Source organism: Misgurnus anguillicaudatus, chromosome 16 (assembly GCF_027580225.2).
Source record: "Misgurnus anguillicaudatus chromosome 16, ASM2758022v2, whole genome shotgun sequence".
Lineage (NCBI taxonomy): Eukaryota > Metazoa > Chordata > Actinopteri > Cypriniformes > Cobitidae > Misgurnus > Misgurnus anguillicaudatus.
This window is the reverse complement of record NC_073352.2, coordinates 4184714-4210385: the sequence shown is the minus strand read 5'-3', so window position 1 is coordinate 4210385 and position 25672 is coordinate 4184714. Positions and strand designations below refer to the sequence as shown.

The following is a 25672-nucleotide window of genomic DNA, read 5'->3' as shown; positions in this document are numbered from 1 at the left end:
ACTTTAACTTACGTGCTGCTCGTTCACGGACAAATTTACTGTCACCCGCCTCAGGGGAAAGCCCTTTGGGCCACCGTGATTTCAGCTCGAGGTATCGGGTTTCATTCTATTAATACTGTCGACGTGAATTATCCCTGATTTTGTGTATTACGTTGAGTCGCGTGATGCTGTGTTTTATGCGTGTTATGTATTTTCGTTTTTGACGTATTTCCTTGTTTTTTTTGGTTTGTTTTCTTTATTTTTGGTTTATTCCCTTACTACTGGTGATCGCTACTATTATGACCAGTCTTAAGTCATTCTAACTACTGCTTGAACCGCACCTTTTGTATAGCCATCTTTACTCCAAAGGTGTGCCTCACTCTGAGTTTACTTACAATCTGAACCGTACCTCTCGTATAGCCCTTGTCTATTGTGAACCACCATTGTACATCCGTATATGATGGTGGGCTGACCAACTATGTAAACACACTTCTGCGTAGTTATTTTTGCTACAAACGAACACTGCTACGAGTGTACGGAGGCAGAGTGTTGGCCTCGTAAGACCCTTATTAATGGGGTATTGTGTCCATGAGCAGTAGTGAATGTATTGTCTCCTTATGTAGCGGCCCCTTAGGTCCAAAGAATGAGGCATAGAGTTTCTACTGATGCTCAATATGATTTTTATTGTTGATGCATTAAACTCCTTCTCTGCATTAACTGGTTTCATGCATCCTCTCTTAATTGCAGTGTATAAAACACTTTATTGCACCGTAAAACTACACAAAAGACAAATAACAAAAAAGAAATAAACATAAGCACTTTAACATAAACATATTAACCAAATACATATTAACAATGTTCTATTTAGTGCATATCACGTTAATTTGGTAACCACGTGCAAAGTTCACTTTAATAAAACTTAACATCACAAATAATACTGAAAGACATGAAATACATGTAAATGAACATAAAATATAATACAGCATACCTCGTTCCGCACTCCTAAGGGGAAACTAAAACAATAATACACACATTTTCATCATTCACTCAGCACTGTTTGGGCATCTGCAATCAACTGAACAAATATGCTGCAAAAACACTGACCTCTGCCCTTATTTCCCCAAGACTGTTGCACTGCCCTCTAGCGATAACTCAAAGAGAGGGAAGGGGGCGGTCATTACACTCCCACCAATCATGTTATGGTACACAACAAAGGATAAACTAATTAACCTATCAAACATGATTTTAACCACAATGACCGCTTTTAGACTCTTAACACTGACACATCTTACTTAGAAATGGTCTGATGCAAGAGGGTCACCGGTATTCATTAATCATTCACTCTCAAGCAGGACCACTAACTTTTGAATTGGTCGCTCAAGGATGGTAGGTTTGGAGTGCAGCTCTTACTTGCTGTTTGGTTTTCTTTTTCCTGTTCAAACCTAAGGTAAGAACATGCACGGTACCCTAGACTGCTTGTTTCTGAGAAGGGATGCAGCTCTGTCGACAATGACACCAAAGAATGGTGGATGATAGCATCTTGGAATGGTGAAGTACTTTAGATCTTGGAGACTACTTTTCCACTTCTCCCACCGTGGGGTTAAATCCGCAGGAAGGAGATCATCCCATCTGATGTTTCTGCGGCATAGCTCCTGAAGAATACATTTTCCTTTCAAGAGAAAAGGGCGAACAAACCCAAGAGGGTCATACAAGGAAGCAATGACCGACAGAATTCCATGACGTGTTGATGGCTGGTCCTTCATGTTAACATCAAAGCTGAATGTATTATCTGCTGTCGACCACTGAATGCCAAGAACATATCCTGTTCCCTCAGAATTAAGGTTAAGTGGTTTGGTGGTTGTTGCCCATTCAGAAGAATTCACACTGCGGAGAACTTCCTCTTCATTTGAATTAAACTTATGAAGGTGCAGACCACCACGCTTGCACAATGCCTGGGCTTCGACTATTAGCTCTTTAGCTTCTTGGACTGATGGAACGGAGATCAAACCATCATCAACGTAGAAGTTTTTCAGCCATGATGAGGCTGATGGATATTCAGAATTGTATTGTTCTGCCAAGTACTTAAGGCCAAAGTTGGCGCATCCAGGAGATGAGGCAGCGCCGAAGAGATGCACAGCCATCCTATACTCATGAGGTTCTCTTTCCAAATCTTCATCATCCCACCATAAAAATCTAAAATAGTTTCTTTCATCAGGAGGAACAAGGACTTGGTGAAACACCTTTTCGATGTCACATTTCACAGCAACGTTTTCCTTCCTAAATCTGCACAATACTCCCACCAAGGAGTTGATCAGGTCCGGGCCAGTGAGAAGAGTATCATTAAGAGAAATGCCACGGAATTTTGCAGAGCGATCAAAAACTACCCTCAATTTGCCTGGTCGCTAAGTGTGATAAACGCCATGATGTGGTATGTACCACAATATTTCTCCATCAGATGTTGCGGGTGCTGGCTCTGCCTCTCCTTTGCTAAGCATTTCTTCCATGAAGGTCTTGTAACTCTCATGATACTTTTGGTTGTTCTTTAATTCCCTCTTCAAATGCTGTAGTCGTGCAATAGCAAGCTTCTTGTTATTGGGTAGTGACGGAGGACCATTACCTTTGAAGGGAACAGGCAGCTGATAATGTTCGTCATCGTTCTGCTTGATGTTATCGGTGAGATGTCTTATGAAACAGATATCATCTTGGGATACATGTTTGTCCTCTGAACTCTTCTCATTGAAGTCCGACTCTAGAACCTTTAAGATCTCATTAGCAGACGGGACTAACATTTCCTTCACTAAAACCCGGTGAACAAAGCTTTGGCTTCCTTGTCTATCCAGATGAGGATTACAAAGGCCTATGATGCTCCAGCCAAGTTCTGTTTTCTGGGCAAACGGCTCGTTCTCACTGCCAATAATAACCTCTAAAGGAGCTAAAGCTGAAGGACAATCATATCCTATCAGTAACCCTATGTCACAGCTTTGAAGTGGTGGCAACTCATTGGCTATGTGCTTTAGGTGAGGCCATTTTAATGCTGTCTTCCTAGTTGGAATATAAGCCTTGTCCACAGGAATGAAATCACAAGTATAGGCTTGCTTCACTTGAATACACTTCTCTCCTTGGAGTCCTCGCACTCGCAGGCCACTAACCTTGTAACTTGAAGTGACTGTATCAGTGGCGGCCATAGTGCTTAGCTTTAGCTTTACTGCCTGACTGCTTACACGTAGTTCATCCAGAAAATCCTTCAAGATGAAAGTCGAGTCACTTTGTGTATCAAGTAGAGCATACGTAAGAATTTCATTGTGCGGTTCCTCCACTGTTGAGATGAAGACAGGAACAATGCTAGAGGTGGCTGAAGTACACTGTGTTAGGGCATGAGATGTAACATTTTGGACTTCCTGGCTTGAATGCGAGTCTGTAGGAGCCGAGTCTGATCTTGGTGCTTTTACAGTCACTTTGTCACGCTCCTCATGCAAGCAAGTTGGATGGCGAAAACCGCAGGTGCCACAGGTGTGTCGTCTCTTGCAGTCTTTTATGATATGCCCCTTCCTCAAACATCCAAAACAGAGGTGGTTTTCACGAATGAAAAGCCTTTTGTCATCTGTAGATTTTGCTGCAAAGACAGGACATTTGGCGATATGGTGTGTTTCATTCTTACAAACAACGCATGATTGTGTTGGTTGGAATTCTGGTCTTTTTAGTGTTGAACCTTTAAATTGAGCTCTAGTGTTCAGAGCCTTGGCTCTTTTGGGTAATCTTTCGTCGGTGACTTTAGAACTCATCAGAAGGGAAGACGTAACAGGGTTGCAAGCTATCTTCGATTCCTTCTTTAAAAACTCTGCGAACCGTTTAAAGCTTGGATAGTCACTAGATTCATCCAACTCTTCCACCACAATTTTGTTCCATTTGCGTACAATCCACTCAGGTAATTTCTTGAGTAGTTTGTAATTTTCCTCACAGTCATTTAGAATATCCAAACCTTTCACATGAGGAATCGCTTCCGCACAGCCTTGTAGAAAATCAGTGAATTTTCGCAGTGACAGAGGATCATTAGCACCAATTTTCGGCCATTTCATAAGTTTCTCTCTAAAGGCTCTCTGAACAATGAATGAATTTCCATATCTTTCTTCAAGAACCTTCCAGGCGCCCAGGTATGCATCTTCTGAGTTTCTATAAAAGAACCCTTCCACTGCCTTGCGGGCTTCTCCAGCAATATAGGTTTTCAAGTAGAACATCTTCTCACTCGCTTAAAAAATTGACTTGCGATCAATAAGTGCTGTAAAGGACATTTTCCAGTCGATAAATTTCAGTGGATCACCAGTGAAAGTTGTTGGTTCTGGAATGGGTAGTCGACTTATACTCAGATAGTTTATTAATGCTTGAGTTAAGCTTGATGTCTCTTGGGTCACCTGTGGCTGTTGAAATGCCTGATGAGGATGGAAAGACTCTGCCTCAGGGTTCAGCTGGGGTTTGCGGTTAGCCTCTGTCCAATTGGGCATAGTTACATCTACTCTTTTCCTCTCATAGTCTCCAGAATTTCCATCAAAATCATTGTATGCCTTCACACGAGCTGCAGCTATCTTGACTTCCTTATCAGCCTTTAGCATCTGCAACCTTGTTCTCTCCTCCTCGAGTCTTAGGCACATTTCTGTTTCCCTTTGTTTAATCTCTGCTTGCATTTTTGCTTCTTTCACCTTCCAGTCATTTTCCATCTTGTGAAGTCTTGCTTGCTGATCATAGATTTCTTGCATGGCCTTTGCTTGCTCTATTTTGGCTGCAAGTTCTGCCTCGGCATCAGCTCGCTTACTGGAAGTTTTGGAGGATATCTTTGACAGGTCTTCTGGTAATGATTCTGAGATGACAGTTTCAGTGTTTGTACAGCCAAAAATAGATCCATACTCATCTTTGTTTAATACTTGTCTTACTTTCTCTCTTACAGCAACTTCATTTCTAATGTCATCAAAGGTTTCTATTCTGTTGCTCACCAGGTCACAGATTTCTGCAGTCACTATGGTACAAGCATCAACTCTTTGAACAATTTCTGGAGTTGCAGTATTATTGCGCAACAATGGAGCATAACACTGGTTAACTACATCTTGTCTGTCTTGAATATCTTTTTGGATTAGATAAAGATCTTCACGAGAGCATAAAGGTTTCAATTTGGACCTTGTTTCCTTAGCTGTCTGCTTCCAGGAGTCATAAGCCTTGTTAAAGGCTTTCTGATGCTTTTTTGCTTCCATATTATGCATCTCCAGGCCCTTCTCTGTTAAACTTCCCTTTCGTGAACTCGATCTAATTTGTTGCTTTTCTGCAGGGAGTGACATTTGACTTGCTTGCTCAGCTGTTTGCTTAGATGTGTCTTCCATTTCTTGTCTGTCTTCCATTTTAAGGAGCAGTGACCTCCTTGCATCAGACCTCTATAATTTAGACACTCAGTTTTATAGCAAACAGGATTAAGGCAAATGTCATGCAACCCCTCTACAAACTTTCAACATTCAGACAATTGTAGAAATTATTTGCATAATAAAGATACAATGTCAATGAATAGACATAACATTGCATAAATGCAGTAACTGCAACCCAAACAACTTCAGATAGGCCTATAGCATGTGATCAATCTTACAACCTCTTTACTTTTAAATTTTGAAGCTTTCAATTCTGCACATGTAAACTTCAAGAATGTTTATAAAACGTTTAATTGAAGTCCCATTTAGTAATAAAAGTTTCAACTTGCAAAGTCACACTTATAAAAGAGAGGTGTACTTGAGATTTGTTTCACTTATCTTGCTTTTAACCGAAGATCAACACTGCATCTTTAACAAGGTGCTTTGAGACGCGAAGAAAGCCTCGAAACAGCAGCGCTAATAATAGCCTCGGATGCAGCGTCACTTTCACTCGGATAAACCAGCTGCGATGAGAGCCTCGAACAGCAGCGCGAAGCGGTGATAGCCTCGGATGAACTAGCTGTGATGGGAGCCTCAAACAGCAGCGCGAAGCGGTGATAGCCTCGGATGCAGATTCACTTTCACTCGGATAAACCAGCTGTGATGAGAGCCTCGAACAGCAGCGCGAAGCGGTGATAGCCTCGATGCAGCGTCACTCCATAAACCATCTGCGATGAGAGCCTCGAACAGCCGCGCGAAGCGATGATAGCCTCGGATGAACTAGCTGCGATGAGAGCCTCGAACAGCAGCGCGATGCGGTGAAAGTTTCATATGTAACGGCGAGTTTTACTGTAGCGGCCCCTTAGGTCCAAAGAATGAGGCATAGAGTTTCTACTGATGCTCAATATGATTTTTATTGTTGATGCATTAAACTCCTTCTCTGCATTAACTGGTTTCATGCATCCTCTCTTAATTGCAGTGTATAAAACACTTTATTGCACCGTAAAACTACACAAAAGACAAATAACAAAAAAGAAATAAACATAAGCACTTTAACATAAACATATTAACCAAATACATATTAACAGTGTTCTATTTATTGCATATCACGTTAATTTGGTAACCACGTGCAAAGTTCACTTTAATAAAACTTAACATCACAAATAATACTGAAAGACATGAAATACATGTAAATGAACATAAAATATAATACAGCATACCTCGTTCCGCACTCCTAAGGGGAAACTAAAACAATAATACACACATTTTCATCATTCACTCAGCACTGTTTGGGCATCTGCAATCAACTGAACAAATATGCTGCAAAAACACTGACCTCTGCCCTTATTTCCCCAAGACTGTTGCACTGCCCTCTAGCGATAACTCAAAGAGAGGGAAGGGGGCGGTCATTACACCTTACGAGAACACAAATACCTGTACTTTCGCTTTGAGCATTGGGTTCATCCCCGTGGTAACGGGACTTCTTTTGAGTTTTTGGTTTGATTTAAGTGTTTTGTTATTTTTTTCATTTAATTGATGTTTGTCATTTAAGAGTGTAATTTCCTTTAAAGGTTGAGTGTTTCTGTGTTATTGTTATTTTTGTTTTGGGTTATTTGTGTGGGGTGGGTCATCATCCTTTTGGAGGGAGGTATCTTATCCTTTTCTTTGTGTGGGTTTCTGACACTGTGTGCTGTGCTTACCTGATGATCTTCACCTGTGTGCCGTGTGCATAAATTTGGGATTACAAAGTATATGTGTGTGCAGCTAGGGGTTATCTCCAGTCCCATTAAGTATTGACCCATTTCCAGTAGGTGTGTTTAAATGTTATGTGTTATCCTACGAGTGACCTTTATGTGTTGTGCTTAAGATTTTAAATATAAAATAAAAGTATATATATTTTTCTATTATTCTGGTGCCTTTGTTCCTTGCTCCCCTACCGGTAACGAACCTGTGTCCTTTGGATTGTTCCCCTGACAGTCAGGGGTGGCGTAGTCACAATTTGGCCCTGCCGGGTCTGGTTATTTACATCCGTAACCTTTTTGATAGACGTGTTCGCTGCCCACTCGACCGCTCTATTACCCTTTTGGGTTTAGGCCGGCCGCAGTGGAGTGTTTACATTACGTGGGAATCGCACCGCTCCGCTACATTTTGGCGTAGTCGGCAGGGTACCTTTGCTGAGCAAGGACGTGGGTATCAGAATACATTTTTTTTTGTTATTGGGTTTTGGGTTTTCTTTGTTTTTTGTTTTTGTGTGTATGTTTCTCTTTTGAGGCAAAACAGCAGCACCGGACGTTGTGTTTAACTGGGCCTTCTTCGGAGTGCTTCTCTCTACGAGTGGTGAGTAGTATTTGTTGTTATGGAGGACGAATTGCTAGAGTTGCGAGAATTATTGGCCCAGCTGAAAGCGGATAATGAGAAATTACGTGAGTAACGTGTCCTTGCGTTGCCTAGTCCCCAGTCACCTAGCCCCCAGACCCCGTCTCCTAACGTTGCTGGGTCGTCTACTGCTGTACCTCCAACCCAGGGTACGGGTGCCACTCTGCCTGAAAGGCTGGTTTTTGTACCTCGGGATCGGAAATGCCCAAGGTTTAATGGTAAGACTGGCATCGGTATCGATGAATGGGTTGAAGAGGTACAAGCGTGTATGCAACTTCGTCATCTTTCTGTTACCGATCAATCATTGTTTTTATTTGACCACTTAGAGGGGGAAGCACGGGAAGAGATCCGTTATCGCTCGGCCGTCGAAAGGGGTGATCCAGCCAAAATTATCTCTGCATTGCGTGACTTATATGGGTGCTCCCAGTCGTATGTATCTTTACAAGAGGTTTTCTTTTCTAGAAAGCAACAAGAAGGCGAGACCCTTTTGGAGTTTTCCCTTGCGTTGATGCAGCTCTTGGAACGTGTTAAGCAACAGGCGCCATACTCTATGCTAAATTATGAGATCGTTTTGCGGGACCAATTTGTCGAGCATGTCGCAGATAGTTCTTTGCGTCGGGAGCTTAAACAGCTAGTGCGGCGTCATCCTGCTTTCCAGTTGTTAGATGTTCGTAAGGAAGCTATCAGGTGGGAGCAGGAGGGACTGCCGGGGGGCGTACGCGGTCGCAGTCAGTCAGTTCCTTCGATCCCAGTAATTCAGTATGGGGTCCAGGGTGGGGCTGCACAAGAGGGCGGGGTCCTTTTGCAGAAATCTGAATTGACTGAATTACGGGAAATGTTTCAATCGCAGCAAGCGCAATTGACCCAGCTTACTCAAAGTCTCGCTTCGTTGCGGGATTCTGCTTTTCAGCAACCTCACCGTTCACACAGTCCTTCACTGCGTTCGCATAGTCCATTATCGCACCCGCGGAGTCGTTCATCCCAATTGAATAATCCTCCTCGTGGTGGTTCCGTGATATGCAGACGGTGTCAACAACCTGGCCATTTTGCCAGGGATTGTGATGGCGAACGTGTTCCCTTTCGTTCTCAGCCTTTTTCGTTGACGCACCCTCCTGAGTCGGGAGGTAGGCAGCCTAGCGCTCGACAACAGCCGGAAAACTAGTCCCCGCCGGGCTGCAGAGCCACAGCTCGGTTGGGAAGGAAATTGGCTCTAGTGTCTTTCAGAGTGCTAGTGCAGTGACCCGATTAATGTCGTCTTGTCCACATCTAAATGTCCTTATTGGTGGGGTAGAAATACCCTGCTTGATCGACACCGGTTCTATGGTGTCTACGATTCGAGAGAGTTGTTTTGTCCGCCATTTTGGGTTAGGGGGTCAGGATCAGTTACGGTCTTGTCAATGGTTACAGCTTAAAGCCGCTAATGGGTTGGACATCCCGTATATCGGGTATGTAGAATTAGACGTGGAGCTCTGCGGTAGGTTGATATCTGATTGTGGGGTGCTTGTTGTCAAAGATCCTCCTGGTGGCTCGTGCACCCCGGTACCAGGTGTGCTGGGAATGAATGTTCTCAGCCGGTGCTACCAGGAGTTCTTTGGACAACATGGCCCCTCCTTTTTTAAGTTACCTTCTGTAGTACAGGCACCGAGTTTTGTAATTCAAGCTTTTCAGCACTGCCACAACGTTAGCACCCAGTCTCGGGTCGACCGTTCTGGATTAGCCCGGGTTAGAGGGCGGAATAGGTGGCGCATCCCATGTAGTACGTTGCGGTTTGTTACTGCAACTTGCGCAGAACAATTTTCGTGTGGTCCAGTCCTCTTCGAGCCCTCAGAGTCTGGCTTACCCGCTGGACTGTTGATTTCACCTTCGTTGGTGCAGGTAAGTCGGGGAACTGCTTTCGTTCCAATTGTAAATGTGGGTACCACTGATGTGTGGTTGTATCCTAGGACGCCTTTGGGAACCTTAACAGGGGTGCATGTTGTCAGCCTGCCAGCAGGGGTTAGTGATGTCAGCCCCGTGGTCGCTACAGTTAGCTCTCAGGCCGTTTCATGTAGGGAAGAGCAAATCGGTTCCATTGACTTGCCAGGGTTGTCAGTAGAAGAACAGGACCAGGTTAGGGCTTTACTACGGAGATATCAGTCTGTCTTCTCCAGTCACGAGGGAGATCTGGGGTGTACTGACCTTCTGTCACATGATATTCCGTTGTTGGATGACGCCCCTGTACGGCAGCGTTATCGCCGCATCCCTCCGTCAGAATATGAAGTAGTTAAAGCTCATATTAACACCTTGTTGGAGGCTCAGGTAATAAGGGAAAGCAGTAGTCCATATGCGTCCCCTATTGTCTTGGCGAGGAAGAAGGACGGTAGCCTACGCATGTGCGTGGACTACCGTCAACTGAACGCTAAGACTAGGAAAGATGCGTTCCCTCTGCCTCGAATAGAGGAATCATTGGATGCGCTCACTGGTGCCCGCTGGTTTTCCACCATGGATTTAGCCAGCGGGTACAACCAGGTCCCTGTCAGTGAGGTGGACAAACCTAAGACTGCCTTTTGTACACCGTTTGGCCTTTTTGAGTGGAACCGTATGCCTTTTGGGCTTTGTAATGCCCCCGGGACATTTCAGCGCCTAATGCAACGGTTGTTTGGTGACCAACAGTGCCAGTCATTGTTGTTGTACCTGGATGACATTGTCGTGTTTTCTTCTTCTGTGCCACAGCATTTGCCGCGGGTGGAGGTGGTTCTGAGCAGGCTGAAGCATGAGGGTCTCAAGGCCAAGTTAGAGAAATGTTCCTTTTTCCAGTCGGAGGTAGTATATTTGGGACATGTGATATCAGCAGAGGGGGTTGCTACTGACCCACGGAAGATAGAGGCAGTGGCACGGTGGCCTCAACCTACTGGCATTACGGAGTTGCGCTCTTTTCTGGGCTTTGCGAGCTATTATCGCCGGTTTGTGGAGGGTTGTGCCAAACTGGCAGCCCCTCTGCATAGGCTGGGTGCCGAGCTTGGGCATGTGAAACCCAGGGTACGAGCAGAACAGAGTTTTGGCAGTGCTTGGACAGATCAGTGTCAGAAAGGCTTTGAGGAGCTAAAGGTTCGTCTTACTACCGCCCCAGTTCTCGCTTACGCAGATTTTTCCCTCCCTTTCATTCTGGAGGTGGATGCTAGCCTGAGTGGGCTGGGTGCTGTTCTCTCGCAAGAACAAGGTGGGAAGGTGAGGCCTATAGCTTATGCGAGTCGTGGACTTAGACCCCCGGAGCGGAACATGGTGAATTACAGCTCCATGAAGTTAGAGTTTTTGGCGCTCAAATGGGCAATGTCAGAAAAGTTCAGGGAGTATTTGCTGGGTAATAAGTGTACGGTATTTACGGACAATAATCCTCTTAGCCATTTGAACTCTGCCAAGCTTGGGGCTACGGAGCAACGGTGGGCAGCGCAGCTGGCCTGTTTTGATTTTGACATCAAGTATCGCTCAGGACGTAGTAATAAGAATGCAGATGCTTTGTCCAGGCAAAATTCATCCGTTTCAGAGGCGGTATGGGGCAGACTTCCGGGTACAGTGGTCCCAGTCTCTATACAGCAAGCAGTAGGACTGATTTCGGCTCCGTTGGTGACTCAGGCGATGGTGACTACCTTGCCGAGTCACTCTGTAACTGATTTGAGCACGTTGCAAGCAGAAGATCCAGTAATCGGAAAGATTCTGGGTCTCTGGAGAACAGGGAAACGCCCGGCGTATTCTGAACGTCAGTTACTTTCTAAAGCCGCATTGATTCTACTGCGGCAATGGGATCGCTTGGTGGAAAGGCAAGGGTTGCTGTATCGCCGTATGCTCCGTTCTGATGGGGGAGAAGAGATTCTCCAGCTGGTCTTGCCAGCAGCATTACAAAGGGAAGTTCTAACAGGGTTACATCAGGATCACGGGCATCAAGGGGTTGAACGCACGACTGAACTGGTGCGCCAACGTTGTTATTGGCCTGGCATGTCAGCTGATGTGGCACAGTGGTGCCAACAGTGTGACCGATGTCAATCTGCCAAAGACCCACAACCAGTGGCCCGTAGTTTTATGGGTCATTTATTGGCCTCTAGGCCGAATGAGATATTGGCCATTGATTTCACGTTGTTAGAGCCGTCCCGCTCTGGGGTGGAAAATGTGTTGGTGATGACTGACATCTTCACGAAATATACTTTGGCCATTCCAACTCGTGACCAACGGGCAGAAACCGTCGCTCAGGTCTTGGTGACAGAGTGGTTTTGTAAGTTCGGGGTTCCTGGTCGAGTTCATTCCGACCAGGGACGGAACTTTGAGTCACGGTTGATTCAACAACTTTGTATGTTATATGGGATTGAGAAATCCCGGACCACACCTTATCATCCAGCAGGTAATGGGCAGTGTGAGCGTTTCAATAGAACGCTGCACAATTTGTTGCGCACACTGCCAGTTTCGAGGAAAAGGGACTGGGTGGCTTGTCTCCCCCAGTTACTCTTTTCTTATAATACCACTCCGCACCAGGCGACAGGTGAGACCCCGCATTTTTTGATGTTCGGCCAGGAGCCTAGGCTCCCCGTCGACTTTTTGCTTGGACGGTTCCCCGAGCCTGTCGAAGGTAATGTACAAGAGTGGATTAGAGAGCATCAGGCTAGGTTACAAATAGCGTTCGAAGGCGCCCGCGATCATTTAAGAACGGCGGCTGATCGCCGTAAATCTTACTTTGATCAGCGAGTTCGAGACATCCCTCTGGAGGTTGGTCAACTTGTCCTCCTGCGAAACTGTGATGTACGAGGTCGTCACAAGATTCAAGATCTGTGGAGTTCGGTGCAGTATAGGGTAAAGGAAGTGCCCAGGATGGGGGGTGCTGTGTATACCATTGCACCAGTGGACGACCCTAACAAGATAAAGCGGGTTCACCGGTCACTGTTGAAACCCAGACTCCAAACTGGTCCCATTGTGGTTCCTTTAGATAGGCCAATGGTAGAGCAGGAGCAAGATCAGGAGGATAGTGTGGACGAGGTGGATTTATGGACCGTACGGTCGGACATCCCTGTAACGGCTCATAGCCGTGGTCGGGTAGAGGGTCCAAACCCATTGGAACCCATGTCTGGGCCCTTGCGTGAACCGATTCAACCTCACGAGGTGAGTCAGTCCATGCCTGGGTTGTCAGGCGAGCAAGGACATTCGTGTGATGTGGATGTCGGTTTACCTTCTGTGGCAGATGTCCTGCCTGGGGTGGAGGCTCAGGCCACCCTAGAGGTATCTGGACCCTCAGCCGCACTGCAGAGGCCAAGGCGGGCTACCGCGGGCCAGCATTCTAATCTGTACCACTTACCGAGGTCTGTGGGAAGAGAGGCTCCATCTGTTGACGTCATGTCTCATGTCGCTTTAGCGCATTTTCGGCCGTGGGATTAACTTTTGGGTGATTGGGCCCATCGTCGGGGCGCCGATGTATGATGCTGGGGTGGATTGTAGCAGAGCCAGGAAGGGTATTGGTTTAAGTCACGTGATGGGATGGGAATGATATAAAAAGGCAAGTTTTGGGGCTACCTGGGGATGCGTCATCTTTGGCTCCGCCCTCTCGTGGGACCTGATTCATGGTTTCTGTCTAGGTATGTGCGTTCGCATGGTGTGCTGATCTTTTGGTAACTTTATGGATGCGCTTGCTCATGTTACTCTGTTTGACAATAGGACCATTTTGGCTTTTTGGTTGTTGGCGTGGGCTGTCTGCTACCTCAGGTATGTGCGTTTTTATTTGTTTCATATGAGTTGGTGTACTGAAATTTACGTGCTGCACCATTTCAGCGTGGTTTGGCGTTCGTTTGAGCTGTGAACGAGCCACTGCGAGGACGTTCTTGTTAGTGGGCATTTCCACAAACTTCCGGTACGTATTGTTTTGGTCGCGTCATGCGCCAGTTTCTTATTTATTTTATTAATACGCTGCTATATGCTCGACAGGTTGATCTGGCCTTTCCGATTACCGTCTGGGAACAGAGAGGGTTTTGGCCCGAGTGTGTGACGGCGCTGCTGTTTTGCCTATGGGGAGAACTTTATGAATGTTTTGATCACCACAACTTGCCAGTTTGTTTGCCGACGGCGAGCTGTTTATTGTGTTGCCAACGGCGATCTAATTGCCGCTTTGCCTACGGCAGGTTAGCTGCTGGGGACGACGCCTGGACTGTGTGTGTTTATTCAGGACGACTTTACGTGCTGCTCGTTTACGGACAAATTTACTGTTACCCGCCTCAGGGGAAAGCCCTTTGGGTCACCGTGACTTCAGCCTTGAGGTATCGGGTCTCATTTTATTAACATTGTCGACGTGAATTGTCCCTGATTTTGTGTATTACATTGAGTCGCGTGATGCTGTGTTTTATGTGTGTTATGTATTTTCGTTTTTGACGTATTTCGTTGTTTTTTTGGTTTTCTTTATTTATTCCCTTACTGCTGGTGATTGCTACTGTTATGACCAGTATTAGGTCATGCTAACTACTGCTTGAACACCCCTTTTGTGTATAGCATCTTTACTTCGAAGGTGTGCCTCACTCTGAGTTTACTTACAATCTGAAACCCTTATTAATGGGGTATTGTGTCCATGAGCGGTAGTGAGTGTTTTTGTCTCTTTACGAGAACACAAATACCTGTACTTTCGCTTTGAGCATTGGGTTCATCCCCGTGGTAACGGGACTTCTTTTGAGTCCTTTTGATTAAAGTGGTATTTTGTTTTTGTTTTCATTTATTTGATGTTTGTCAATCAAGAGTGTAATTTTCTTTAAAGGTTGAGTGTTTCTGTGTTATTGTTATTTTTGTTTTGGGTTATTTGTGTGGGGTGGGTCATCATCCTTTTGGAGGGAGGTATCTCATTCTTTTCTTTGTGTGGGTTTCTGACACTGTGTGCTGTGCTTACCTGATGATCTTCACCTGTGTGCCGTGTGCATAAATTTGGGATTACAAAGTATATGTGTGTGCAGCTAGGGGTTATCTCCAGTCCCATTAAGTATTGACCCATTTCCAGTAGGTGTGTTTAAATGTTATGTGTTATCCTACGAGTGACCTTTATGTGTTGTGCTTAAGATTTTAAATATAAAATAAAAGTATATATATTTTTCTATTATTCTGGTGCCTTTGTTCCTTGCTCCCCTACCGGTAACGAACCTGTGTCCTTTGGATTGTTCCCCTGACAGTCAGGGGTGGCGTAGTCACAATTTGGCCCTGCCGGGTCTGGTTATTTACATCCGTAACCTTTTTGATAGACGTATTCGCTGCCCACTCGACCGCTCTATTACCCTTTTGGGTTTAGGTCGGCCGCAGTGGAGTGTTTACATTGTGTTGAGAAACGCACCGCTCCGCTACAGTAACAAATGCTGCCCAAATTACAGAGATGCCAATTCGCACGGGACTAATATTATCAGAGGACCTCGGTGTTCGGCGAAATATGGTAGGTCATTTGCGGAGGGATTTTCACTTTACAAATTACAGACATGGCCGATTCGCACGGGATTAAGATCACAGACAACCTCCGTAATTATTACAAATCACTAGAGGTCACCAGGTAATACTAATCCCGTGCGAATAGGGCTTTAGGTTTAGGGGTAGGACTGTATAAGCACCTTAAATTATCTTTTAAATGCTATATTGATACTAAAATGTTGATTCCTAAACATTTCTGTCTGTTACTTTGCAGAATATAAAAAGAATGCATTACGTTTTTTTTTTAATTATAAAAGGGTTTAGTTTAAGGTTTGGGTTTACTAGTTCGCCTGCGCATTCAGGTCTTAATGATTAATGGTAAACGAACTTAGCTTGCTGTCCACGAAGGGAGCTCTGTACCTGAGCTCTGAACCTTCAGAGAGAGCGAACTTGAGGCTGGGGCTCGACCCTCAAGTTCAACCCCCTGCAACAGAACTGCACAGAGGAAGAAAGAGAGCAGTGAAGGAGGAGATGGGGAGGAGGAGGGATGCCGGAAAAAATTGCAGCTGGACGCCCATGATGATGATGATTGACAGGCCTGAATGTTTAGGCTCCTCCCGAACCTACGTTTAGAACTACATGTAGGGTGGTAACATTATGGATAAAATGGTTTAAGGGAAATTATACAGCAATCTTTATGGTATGAAAGATTTGTAAATATTTTAGGTTTTGTAGCTGTAAAAATGTAATAATGCTACGATTAAATGTTGTAAATACAACTACATTGTATGCTTCAGCATCTTTTTAAACGTAGAAAAAGTATGTTTTTGTAGGTTACGTATTAATACTAGATATTAACATTGACCAGGCTGTATGTTCAGACCTTTCATCTATTTTTTCAGATGAGGAACAGAAAAATGATTTAATGAAAACAGTTCTGGTTCTGCTAACGTTATTGTGTTTGCATGCACATGGTCTTGTGGAATAAAAATCAGAAGACTTGGGGTGACTTTGTTGACAAAACTTTGCCATTTCACTTCAGCTCCCAGATGCCTGTTATGATTCTCAGCGCATCCCAGTGAGGAAAAAAACAGAGACTGCAAAGCTGACCTCTCTTACTTGAGCTACTCTGACCTTTTGAAATGAGATGAACCTGGTCGTCATCAAGTTTAGTGAGTGATGGATGAGTTGCATTGCTTTGCTATTGTTACACTTTTTAATGTACAGTACAGTAGTTCTGCGTAGATTTCAGTGTGACACAAAAGTGTTGCTTGGTGGTTACCGAATCAAATCCAAAAAGCTTTTATGATAATCTGCATCCTACAGAACAGGGGTCTCATTAATAAAAATGTGCGTAGGATCCTTCCTAAAAGTGTATGCACAAAAGCCAAAAATGGCATACGCCAAAAATATGAAAACTTATAAAACAAAGCAATGTTCCCTTTATAAATCACAGATCACCTGCAAGTGTGCATACATGAATCATCTTCAGATCCCACCCTGCAAGCCCATTTCTCATAAAGTTTGTTTTTTATAGATCACAACCTTTGCATGGAAACTGGCGTATGCACTGTTCCACCCCCGTTTTGTGCGTATGCACCCTTTATAAATGAGACCCCAGGTCAGCAACTACATTAGGGAGGCACCAATACAAAACTTTTGTGCCAATAACCATACTCAATTACTTATGATGACATTTGCAGATAACGATAAATACTGATAGTTTCGAGTTTAACTCCGTGTATCAAATGATATAAATGTCATGATATAGTAGTGCAGAGATATGAACTTTAATTCTGTTGTCATAGACACCCAATTCAAAGTAATCACACAGTATTGTAATGTGGGTGCTTTAAACAAACCAAAAGAGAGTTGAATCCATGTGCAAAAGAGGTTTATTAAAGTAATTCCCAAAAGGGCAGGCAAACACATCCAGTAAGGGGCAATCCAAAACGTAATCCAATAACAGGCAAAAGGTCAGGGCATGCAGAAAACAATCGATATCCAAATAACAGGCACGGGTCAAAAACAGGCAGATACAAAACAAGAAAGTAAACAGGCTGGACATACGAAGTAATAATCAGCAGTGATCTAAACAAAAGGAAGTGGCTTTATACTCTACAAACAGGAAGTGGGAAGTGAGGCATGGCATGATGAATTTCAAAATAAAAGCCGGAACAGAACAGGGTGTCTAAATAAAAGTACAAAACACAACATAACACAAGACAAAACCCTTACAAGTATGAGTTCTGATGCGTTTTTCCACCCCTTTATGGGACCCAATCATCGGCTGTTTTTAAACAATCGCTTAATGTCCAATAGTGAGAAGAAATGCTTTTATCCCCTGATAGTGTTTATAGGCCGAAATATTGGTGCATACTTAAACATCAGCTTGGACAGCAACATTTTACATCAAAGTTGCATCTATTATTATTGGTTAATGCATTAGCTAACAAGTATGCAGCATAATGTTTGTTAATGTTAATGTTCGCGTTGGGTGGTTTTTCACCTCCATGTCATGCATTGAGTATGGGATAATGTATAGGCAGCATTAACAATTGATTTGAAATATTTTATTTGCTCATTTTAACAAATACAGACCTTCAGTGAGGAAAACACATTTACTTTTAGTTTTAAGATAAGACAAAATGTTCAAATGTCATGCACACACTATTTGGTTTAATCATTTGTAAATATAGGGCCCTATCTTGCACCCAGCGCAATTTACTTTGTCAGTGACGCATGTATCATTCGTATTTTGCACCGGCGCACAGCGGGTTTTTCCCTCCACAGACGCACGTCGGCATACTAGGGAATGAACTTGCGCTCCCTGGGCGGTTCAGCGCATAAAAGGAGGCGTGTTCCGGTGCAAACCATCCCTGATGCTATTTTGCAGTTTCAAAAAACAATTGCGCCACTGACCAAACAAAAACTAGTCTAAAGTCAGTGGCGCGTTGCGCGTGGTTCATTATGCTATTTTAAGGGCGCATGCTTGACCATAATGTATAGCGTGCACAACGCGCACACAATTTGCTTATCTAATCTACACAGATGCAACAGTTATTTTTGCAAATCATAAATTGTTACAATAAAAAATATTAACAAATGAGATAAGGGAAATCATAGTGGTGAACATTGTGGTGATAGTTTTTATTTATTGTGTGGCTGCGTTAAAAAATTCTCATGCAAATAACGATTAAAATATTTTCATAAGTTTGTTGTGTGGCTGTATTACATTTATTTTATGTAAATAATTATTAAAATGTTTTCATAAGAAACCTTAATGTGTATGAACTTGATTTGTAAGTGTACTTTGGGGTTGGACCTTGTTTGCGTTTCTTGGGTCCGATTTCAAAGCCCCCAAACCCTTTCAGCGGTGAGGGTGGACGCAGCGATGTCCTCTGCTGGCGTCAGGTCATGTGTAGAGGCAGATCCACCTCCCGTTATACGCCGTGCCCGATTTATGCTGGCAAGCTTAGGATTCCCCCGTCTCTTGTAGCGCTTGGCGCAATGATGGGGATGCCAGCTGATGAGACAATTGTGGCTATTTCCTCTCACGCCTGTTTAACCGACGCTGATTTGGGCGGATTTCTCCCATCCCCATACAAAACAACTTCTCTGTCTTTGACTGCTCTTACAAGAACGTTGGTCTCCTCGGCTGTGAACCGAGCTCCTGGCGTGCGCCTGGTAAATCCGTCATAATAATAGCAACCCGCCATGGAACTTGCGCACTTGCGTTTAAAGGGAATGTTGGATGACGTTCTGATTGGTTTATTTGACGTTACGCCCAAACCACACCTATGAATAATGAACCTACTTCAGACCAACCCCTTATTGATTTGCGCCTGGCGCAAGAGTTATTTCTCCCGCCGGGTAAATTGCAACAGCGCCCAAGATCCGCCCACAAAGTCACTTGCGCTTTGCGCTTCACACTTGCGTTTCAGATCATTAAAATAGGGCCCATTATCATTATGTCATATATGTTTAATAAACTACAAAAATTTATATTTACTTTTGTGTAATATTATGAAACCTGTCAAAATGGTTTACCGTGTGCTATTAGAAAATTAGATTTTTTTCCTGTCATATTTATTCTACATTTTTGTATTTTTTATGGATTTATGACATACTGTATGATTTCAACTTTTATATAACAGCCTGTTTGTCTTTCCCTATCTTACACGTGAACTATAATGCAAAGCCACTAATCCTGTTAAAGTTAAGGTCTAGGAAGGCATAAACTTGTAAAGTTCAACATTTGTATAAGCTATTCTTTTAGGAACGGTGTTTATCGCATGGGGTTGTGTTATTTCCTCAACAGTCTTAATCTTTGTCGTATTCACAGCCTGTATGCAAGGGTCAGCACAGCTGTCAGTGCGTTGGGTTTACTAAGGTCATTCGTGACATCAAAGGTGCGGAAATGCGCCTAAGTCATCCCGATGAGGCTATAAAAAAGAAAGGTGTCTATAAACATGCCCTTTCCATTTCATTCAACCCTCTCTTCTTTAATTCACTCCTCAGCTTTATTGCATGATGAACACTTCCTCATCAGTCAACAGGACCGCATGTATTAGTGATACCGCTGGTATTTATGGAAACATGATCAAGGGTGTTGAAACCATGATAACTGAGCAGATTTCTCTTTTGTTCCTTCATCCAATGCTCTGTCTCTATGCACACTATATTTAGACTTGATTTTCCAATCGGCCTTTCCATTGCAAAAGAAACGGTTAAATTTAAACCTAAAGGCGCAGTTGATGTGTGAACAGGTTTTAGAAAAACGCAAGCGACGGGGGCGTGCACTTTGATCTACATTACGTGATGATGGCTCTATTATTATTTGTATTGTTTTATGTACTAAACCACTTTGGACACTCTTGATTGGACTTCTATTGTGTTCATTTATTTAGTTGGATCAGATAAAGCAGTGTCACAGAATCCATCAGTACTCTTTATAAAGCTTTAAATATTTAGTAAATTTTTTGCTCTGCATTTTAACATTTCTTCTTGGACTAACTTTAAAGTAATTCCCAAAGCATATCCTAAAAGCATACACAGCTGTTAGTTAAGCAAAAATAAATAAAATGTTTTGTCGTCAAAAGTTATAAATAATGATCCTCCAAGCAGTTTGCTTTTCTCCCTTGTCTGTTTATTTAAAACACCTGTCACAGAGTCACTGTTTGCCCATGTATGGTCACGGGCCAACGAGAATTCACCTAATTCACTGCACGCACGAAACCTCAAGACTCGCGCAGCAATAATTTACTGCTTTTATTATTGCACATATTACCTTTCTAGTGGCACAAGCGTTTGAAATTTCCATGATTGTTGAAGACACACTCCACCCCAGAGCAGATTTATTTTCACACATCTGGATGAGGTGTCTGTAGTTTCTCCCGCCCTGCCGTTGTTTAAGTTGCTGTTAGGAGTGAATCTGAACAGAGACGCAGGAGCGGAGAAAGCGGTCCTCCCGTCCGGCGATGGGAAAGGAAAGAGCTTTTCAACAATGTTTGGGTGGTTTCATTATAGGAATAATGGTCACTTTGAGATACGTTGGCCTGGTGTGCATTTCAGCTCCTGGGAAAAGCGGTATTTAATGACAGCTTTAACTGTTATGAAGAATACTTTCCAAGCCTATTAACACATCTCATGTCTTTACAATTAACCCTCACAGAAGTCCTTTCAAAAATAACAAAAGCCCATTCACATGAAACCTACATATGAAATGATCATTACATGAATTTATAGATGTTAGATCTGTGTCTAAATCCCATGATAGCCTATCACATGATATAAAACTTCATTAGTTGATCATTAATTCAAAAAGAGCCTTAAACCCCTAAATATTTCTAAAATATTACTATTTGTAACTGTGGGTTCACACCAGATGCGAGTTCAACGATTTGCGCGAATAGATTACATATAAAGTCAATACAAAGATGTGATCAGATGCGTTCTCGCGTGGGGTGATGCGAATGACGCAATATGGGCGTGAAAACAAGCGCTATTTGCCTCAAACGCGTCTTCGCCCAAGTTACAAATATTCAACTCGAGCGAAAAATTCGCATGACGTGAAGTTAAATCCCGCGAGTAATCTAGAGCGATGCTACGTGTTTGGTGTGTACGTAGCATTATACAGACATGTGACTTACATTATTGAGTTTTTAGTTACTTGTTTTTTGCATGGCAGACTATAAAATGGGTGAAAATCCCATAAACAAATAAAGATTAATATAATAGAGACCTGAGGGTGGGCTTTTGATTCGAACCAGTAAGAATAACCAACTACCACCACATCCCAACAACCACCTAGCAACACCCTAGCAACAGCACATCAAAGAAGCAGGCAACCCTCAGAAAGTTTTATGTAAGTTGTTTTTGAGGATTGTATGTCAGGTCAGTCATTCTATATGTAGACTTTATGTATTTGTCGATTGAATGTGATTGAAAAGAAGCCGACTGTATATGGATAGAGCGAATGTAATCCTAGAATAAGTCGACAAGCTAATGTTACTCCTTTTTTCCATTAAGCTTCAGATGCGTCAAGCTGTTTTCTTTCATCGCTGTGAAGTCATGCACTTGTTTTCATGCAGTTTTGTAATTAACATTTCATTTTCATGCGCGACTCTTTTACAAACTAGGAGGGACTTCAGAGGCTTAACTGGAAGGAAAATAGACAAGAAAATTCTTCGTCTGCCTGCACAGATCAGCGACTTTGGCCGTGTGATGAATGTAGAGTTTCCAAAATCTATTCCATCCAGACTTTAAAAAGTAGCACAGATGATGAATTTACTGTCCAGACACTTAAGCATGCAGGGAATGAAATGGGAATGCTATCAAACTCTATACTTCATTTCGGCATGATTCAAAAAACACCGGTCATGGACGTGAAACTTTACCATGGAATATCCAAACAGAGAGCCACTTCAGAAGACAGGCCTGACACGTCTGGAAATGCACTTAACGCAAGACACAGACAGACGCATACAATGCACTTCATCATCACAAACTCTACTGTAACTATTACTTGCATTCAATCAAACCTTTGTCTCTAAATTTGCTCACACTCACATATCATTACATGTAAACCTTAGATTTCTATTCCTAAATCGCACGGGGGTATTCGTAGAAATAGCCAAAAATACACTACATGGGTCAAATTTATAGATTTTTTAATGGCAAAAATCATTAGGATATTAAGTAAAGATTTTACCATAAATATATCAAAACTGTATTTATCATTAGTAATATGTGTTGCTAACAACTTTATTTGGACAACTTTAAAGGGGATTTTCTCAATATTTTCATATTACAGATTTTCAAATACATGTATCTTAGCAAAATATTATGCTATCCTAACAACCCATACACCAGGGCTAGTCAACTGGTGGCCGCAGGCCAAATGCGGCCCTCCAATCATATCTATTCAGCCCGCCGGTCATCTTTGTCTGATTTAAAATCAGCGTTGTTACTTTTACCTTTCAACTACACATGACAAATGACGGCCAATAAACCAGAAGGAGAATCGGAAAGGGGCTGCGTATGGGTGAGAAAAAGCGCTGGAATAAACTCTCTCTAATGTTAACATGGATGTACTATTAAACTGAAATTTCATTACGACTGCCACTAGAGGGCGAACTCCGACAGTTGCATCCGAATGTAGTGTATGATGGAAAGGCATTTTAGCTTTATATCTTTAAAATATAAAAAAAAACATGAAGTGCAATTTTATTCATTAGGAGAAGACTGGCTATATGATGTGAATACTTGAAATGTAACAATTTATGAAAGTTAAAGAGTTAGAAACAAAAGAAGTTTAAGAGCTCTCCATAGTGCTATACAAAAATACATGCGTTATTTTCATAATTGAACTATTAACATTTGACTCTTGCAATGTTAAACTGCAATTGTTTTTAAAATATTAAAAAATATATGAGTTTTTGATAATTAAAAGGCAAAATACTGGATATAAGAAGTGTGCACGTTTTTTAATATCCTATTACAAAAAGTAACAAAAACAACAATGCTTATTTACCCAACATTTAAGATGATGTATAAATCTAAATTTCCAAAAAATTACCCATGACTGACTAGTTTTGTGGTCCAGTGTTACATATTATATTTTTGTTTAAAGGAAATGTAATGAATCCTAGATAAAAAGTTTTAAGAACATCACATTCCTTTTAAAATCCAGTGCTTTCTTTGCATTTTCACATTAAAGCACAGTTTATAGTCACTTAAATATTCAAAGTAAAATTATTATAGGTCACAAAATTTCAGTGCTAACAACATAAGTCATTTTCCATATAAAATTCAATAATTGTTTTGTGATTTTGAGGGCTGTTAAATGTTTTATAGATGTATTATCATAGTTATTTAAGAGCACGTAATACAAAGGGAGACAGCAGGGTATCTTAACACTATAATAAAACAAGACCATCAATTCAACATCTTTTAGCATGAAATAGACTCATTTAGGGTCCATTGTTAAACCTGACCCCCCAACCCTGAGCCTCACAGGGTCATGTCTCTCCTTCTGTGGTCTCTGCCAGTGCGCTTCATTCAGTGTGCCAGAGATTTACCTCGACCTGTCGACACAATATGTTTGTGTTTCACCTCACTGTGTAAATGTTTTGATTGAAACCCTGCTACTTTTATGATAAACACATGCTCTTTGAAGTGGTTTGGATGATGATGGGAGAGTGAGCAGGTGTTACTTACAGCGTCCTCTATAGGTAACTGCAGGAAAGATGAGTCCCACCACCAACTCCATAAAACGTATAGCTAACATTACTCCAGTGTTCATTCTGTCAGTTCAAATTAAAGGGATAGTTCACCCAAAATGAAAATTCTGTCATCATTTACTTACCCTCATGTTGTTACAAACCTGTATAAATGTCTTTGTTCTGATGAACACAAAAGAAGATATTTTAAGAAATATTTCTAACCCAACTATTCGTGGACCCCATTTACTTCCATAGTATTCTTTTTTTCCTACTATGGAAGTAAATCGTGTCCACAAACGGTTTGGTTGCAAACATTTCTCAAAATATCGTTCTTTGTTTTCATCAGAACAAAGACATTTATGCAGGTTTGAAACAACATGAGGGTAAGTAAATGATGACAGAATTTTCATTTTGGGGTGAACTATCCCTTTAACCAACTTAATTTAAATCAAGTCACCTTTATAATGTTTTATGTAATACAGATTGTAATCAGTTCTGGTTGAGTTTGTAAACCTGAAGTCAGTGTCAGGTTAGTGAACACTTAAACCAATGCAAACAAGAATACAGAATATGAGATTGATGTGTTATACATATCGTCTTACCTTAAATATTTTTATAGGAACCTAGAAATAAACATTGTATATATTGAACATTTACTGGTTGACGGTTTCAAATTTGGTCGAGATTTCATCTTCAACATTAAAACAAATATAGGATAATAAGATTGTGTAATGTTTATCTAACCTCAGATAGCTTCAGATGAATCAGGTTGTCACAATGGATCTTACCATTTTTAAAAAATGTACACAATTAAATAAATATAAAAAATCGTACTAAACAATAATATATGACATACAAACAATTTAAAATATTGTTTGAAAAGTTTGAATACCCTCGCCCTAAAAATACATTTGAATTTTTCACTTAAAAAAATTATCATCTTTTTCTTTATTATTTATAAAGACATACAGAAGAATTTGTGTAATTTGTCGTCTGACTCAAAACTCTGCATTTACAGATAGAGCTTATGTGACGACTACAATAAACTATAAATTACTACTAGTATATATTACGAATGACAGCTTAAATATAAATCTTAAACGTGATGAACCATGAAAAATAATATTTAACATTGTCTGTACATACACAAAACTTTATAAAATAAATATGAAGATAATAATTTCACATCAGCAAAGAGTATATATTGCCATCAGTATTGAGGATTTTGTCAACTAGAGGTGTGATCTGTGATATGCAGTGGTCCTCCAGTGACACCTATTGGCTAAATATTGTAAAACAGCAATAGGGTTTAAACGTAGGGTTTGATGTTTTTAAAGATTTTGCTAAAAAATATTTATATATAATTTAATACAAACATTTTAATTTTTGTATGCATTATGGATATCTATGGGCTAGACTGTCTTAGTGGTTTTCAAACTGAGGGCCGGGGGGCCCCCAGGGGTGCCGCGAGATGGTGCCAGGGGGCCCCAGTTTTATGACATTTTATGAAATACAATAATTTATCATAAATGACGTGTAGTTAAACCTAAAAAAATAAGGCTACTAACCAAAAGGACTACTTTTTGTATAATTTAATGTTTTTTTTCATTAAAATGTTGAGTTTTAGAACAGTTTTTTGTCACAAATTTTCTTTGGGGGGCCGCGAAGGAATGCACCGTACACAAGGGGGGCCGCACGCTGAAAAGGTTTGGGAACCACTCGACCTTCGAGTATTTTGAAAGCTAAGCATTCACAGGATATAACCAGAGAAACATTTGAAGATTATAAACATTTGAAGATTATATGCAAAGCTGAATA

General features: G+C 41.8%; 1 protein-coding gene across 2 annotated transcripts; it reads left to right on the top strand.

Moving 5' to 3' along the window:
• The first annotated feature begins 6785 nt into the window (after nt 1–6785).
• On the top strand, nt 6786–14832 carry LOC129443124 (retrovirus-related Pol polyprotein from transposon 412). Of its 2 annotated transcripts, XM_073854020.1 has the most exons (4): nt 6786–13333; nt 13413–13460; nt 13527–13605; nt 13680–14832. In XM_073854020.1, exon 1 carries the CDS (start codon nt 8988–8990, stop codon nt 13134–13136), a length of 4149 nt encoding a protein of 1382 aa, XP_073710121.1. In that variant the 5' UTR covers nt 6786–8987; the 3' UTR covers nt 13137–13333; nt 13413–13460; nt 13527–13605; nt 13680–14832. The 2 variants fall into 2 exon arrangements, with proteins under 2 accessions (XP_073710121.1, XP_073710120.1); XM_073854019.1 differs by having other exon boundaries at nt 6786–13460.
• Nucleotides 14833–25672: the final 10840 nt, after the last annotated feature.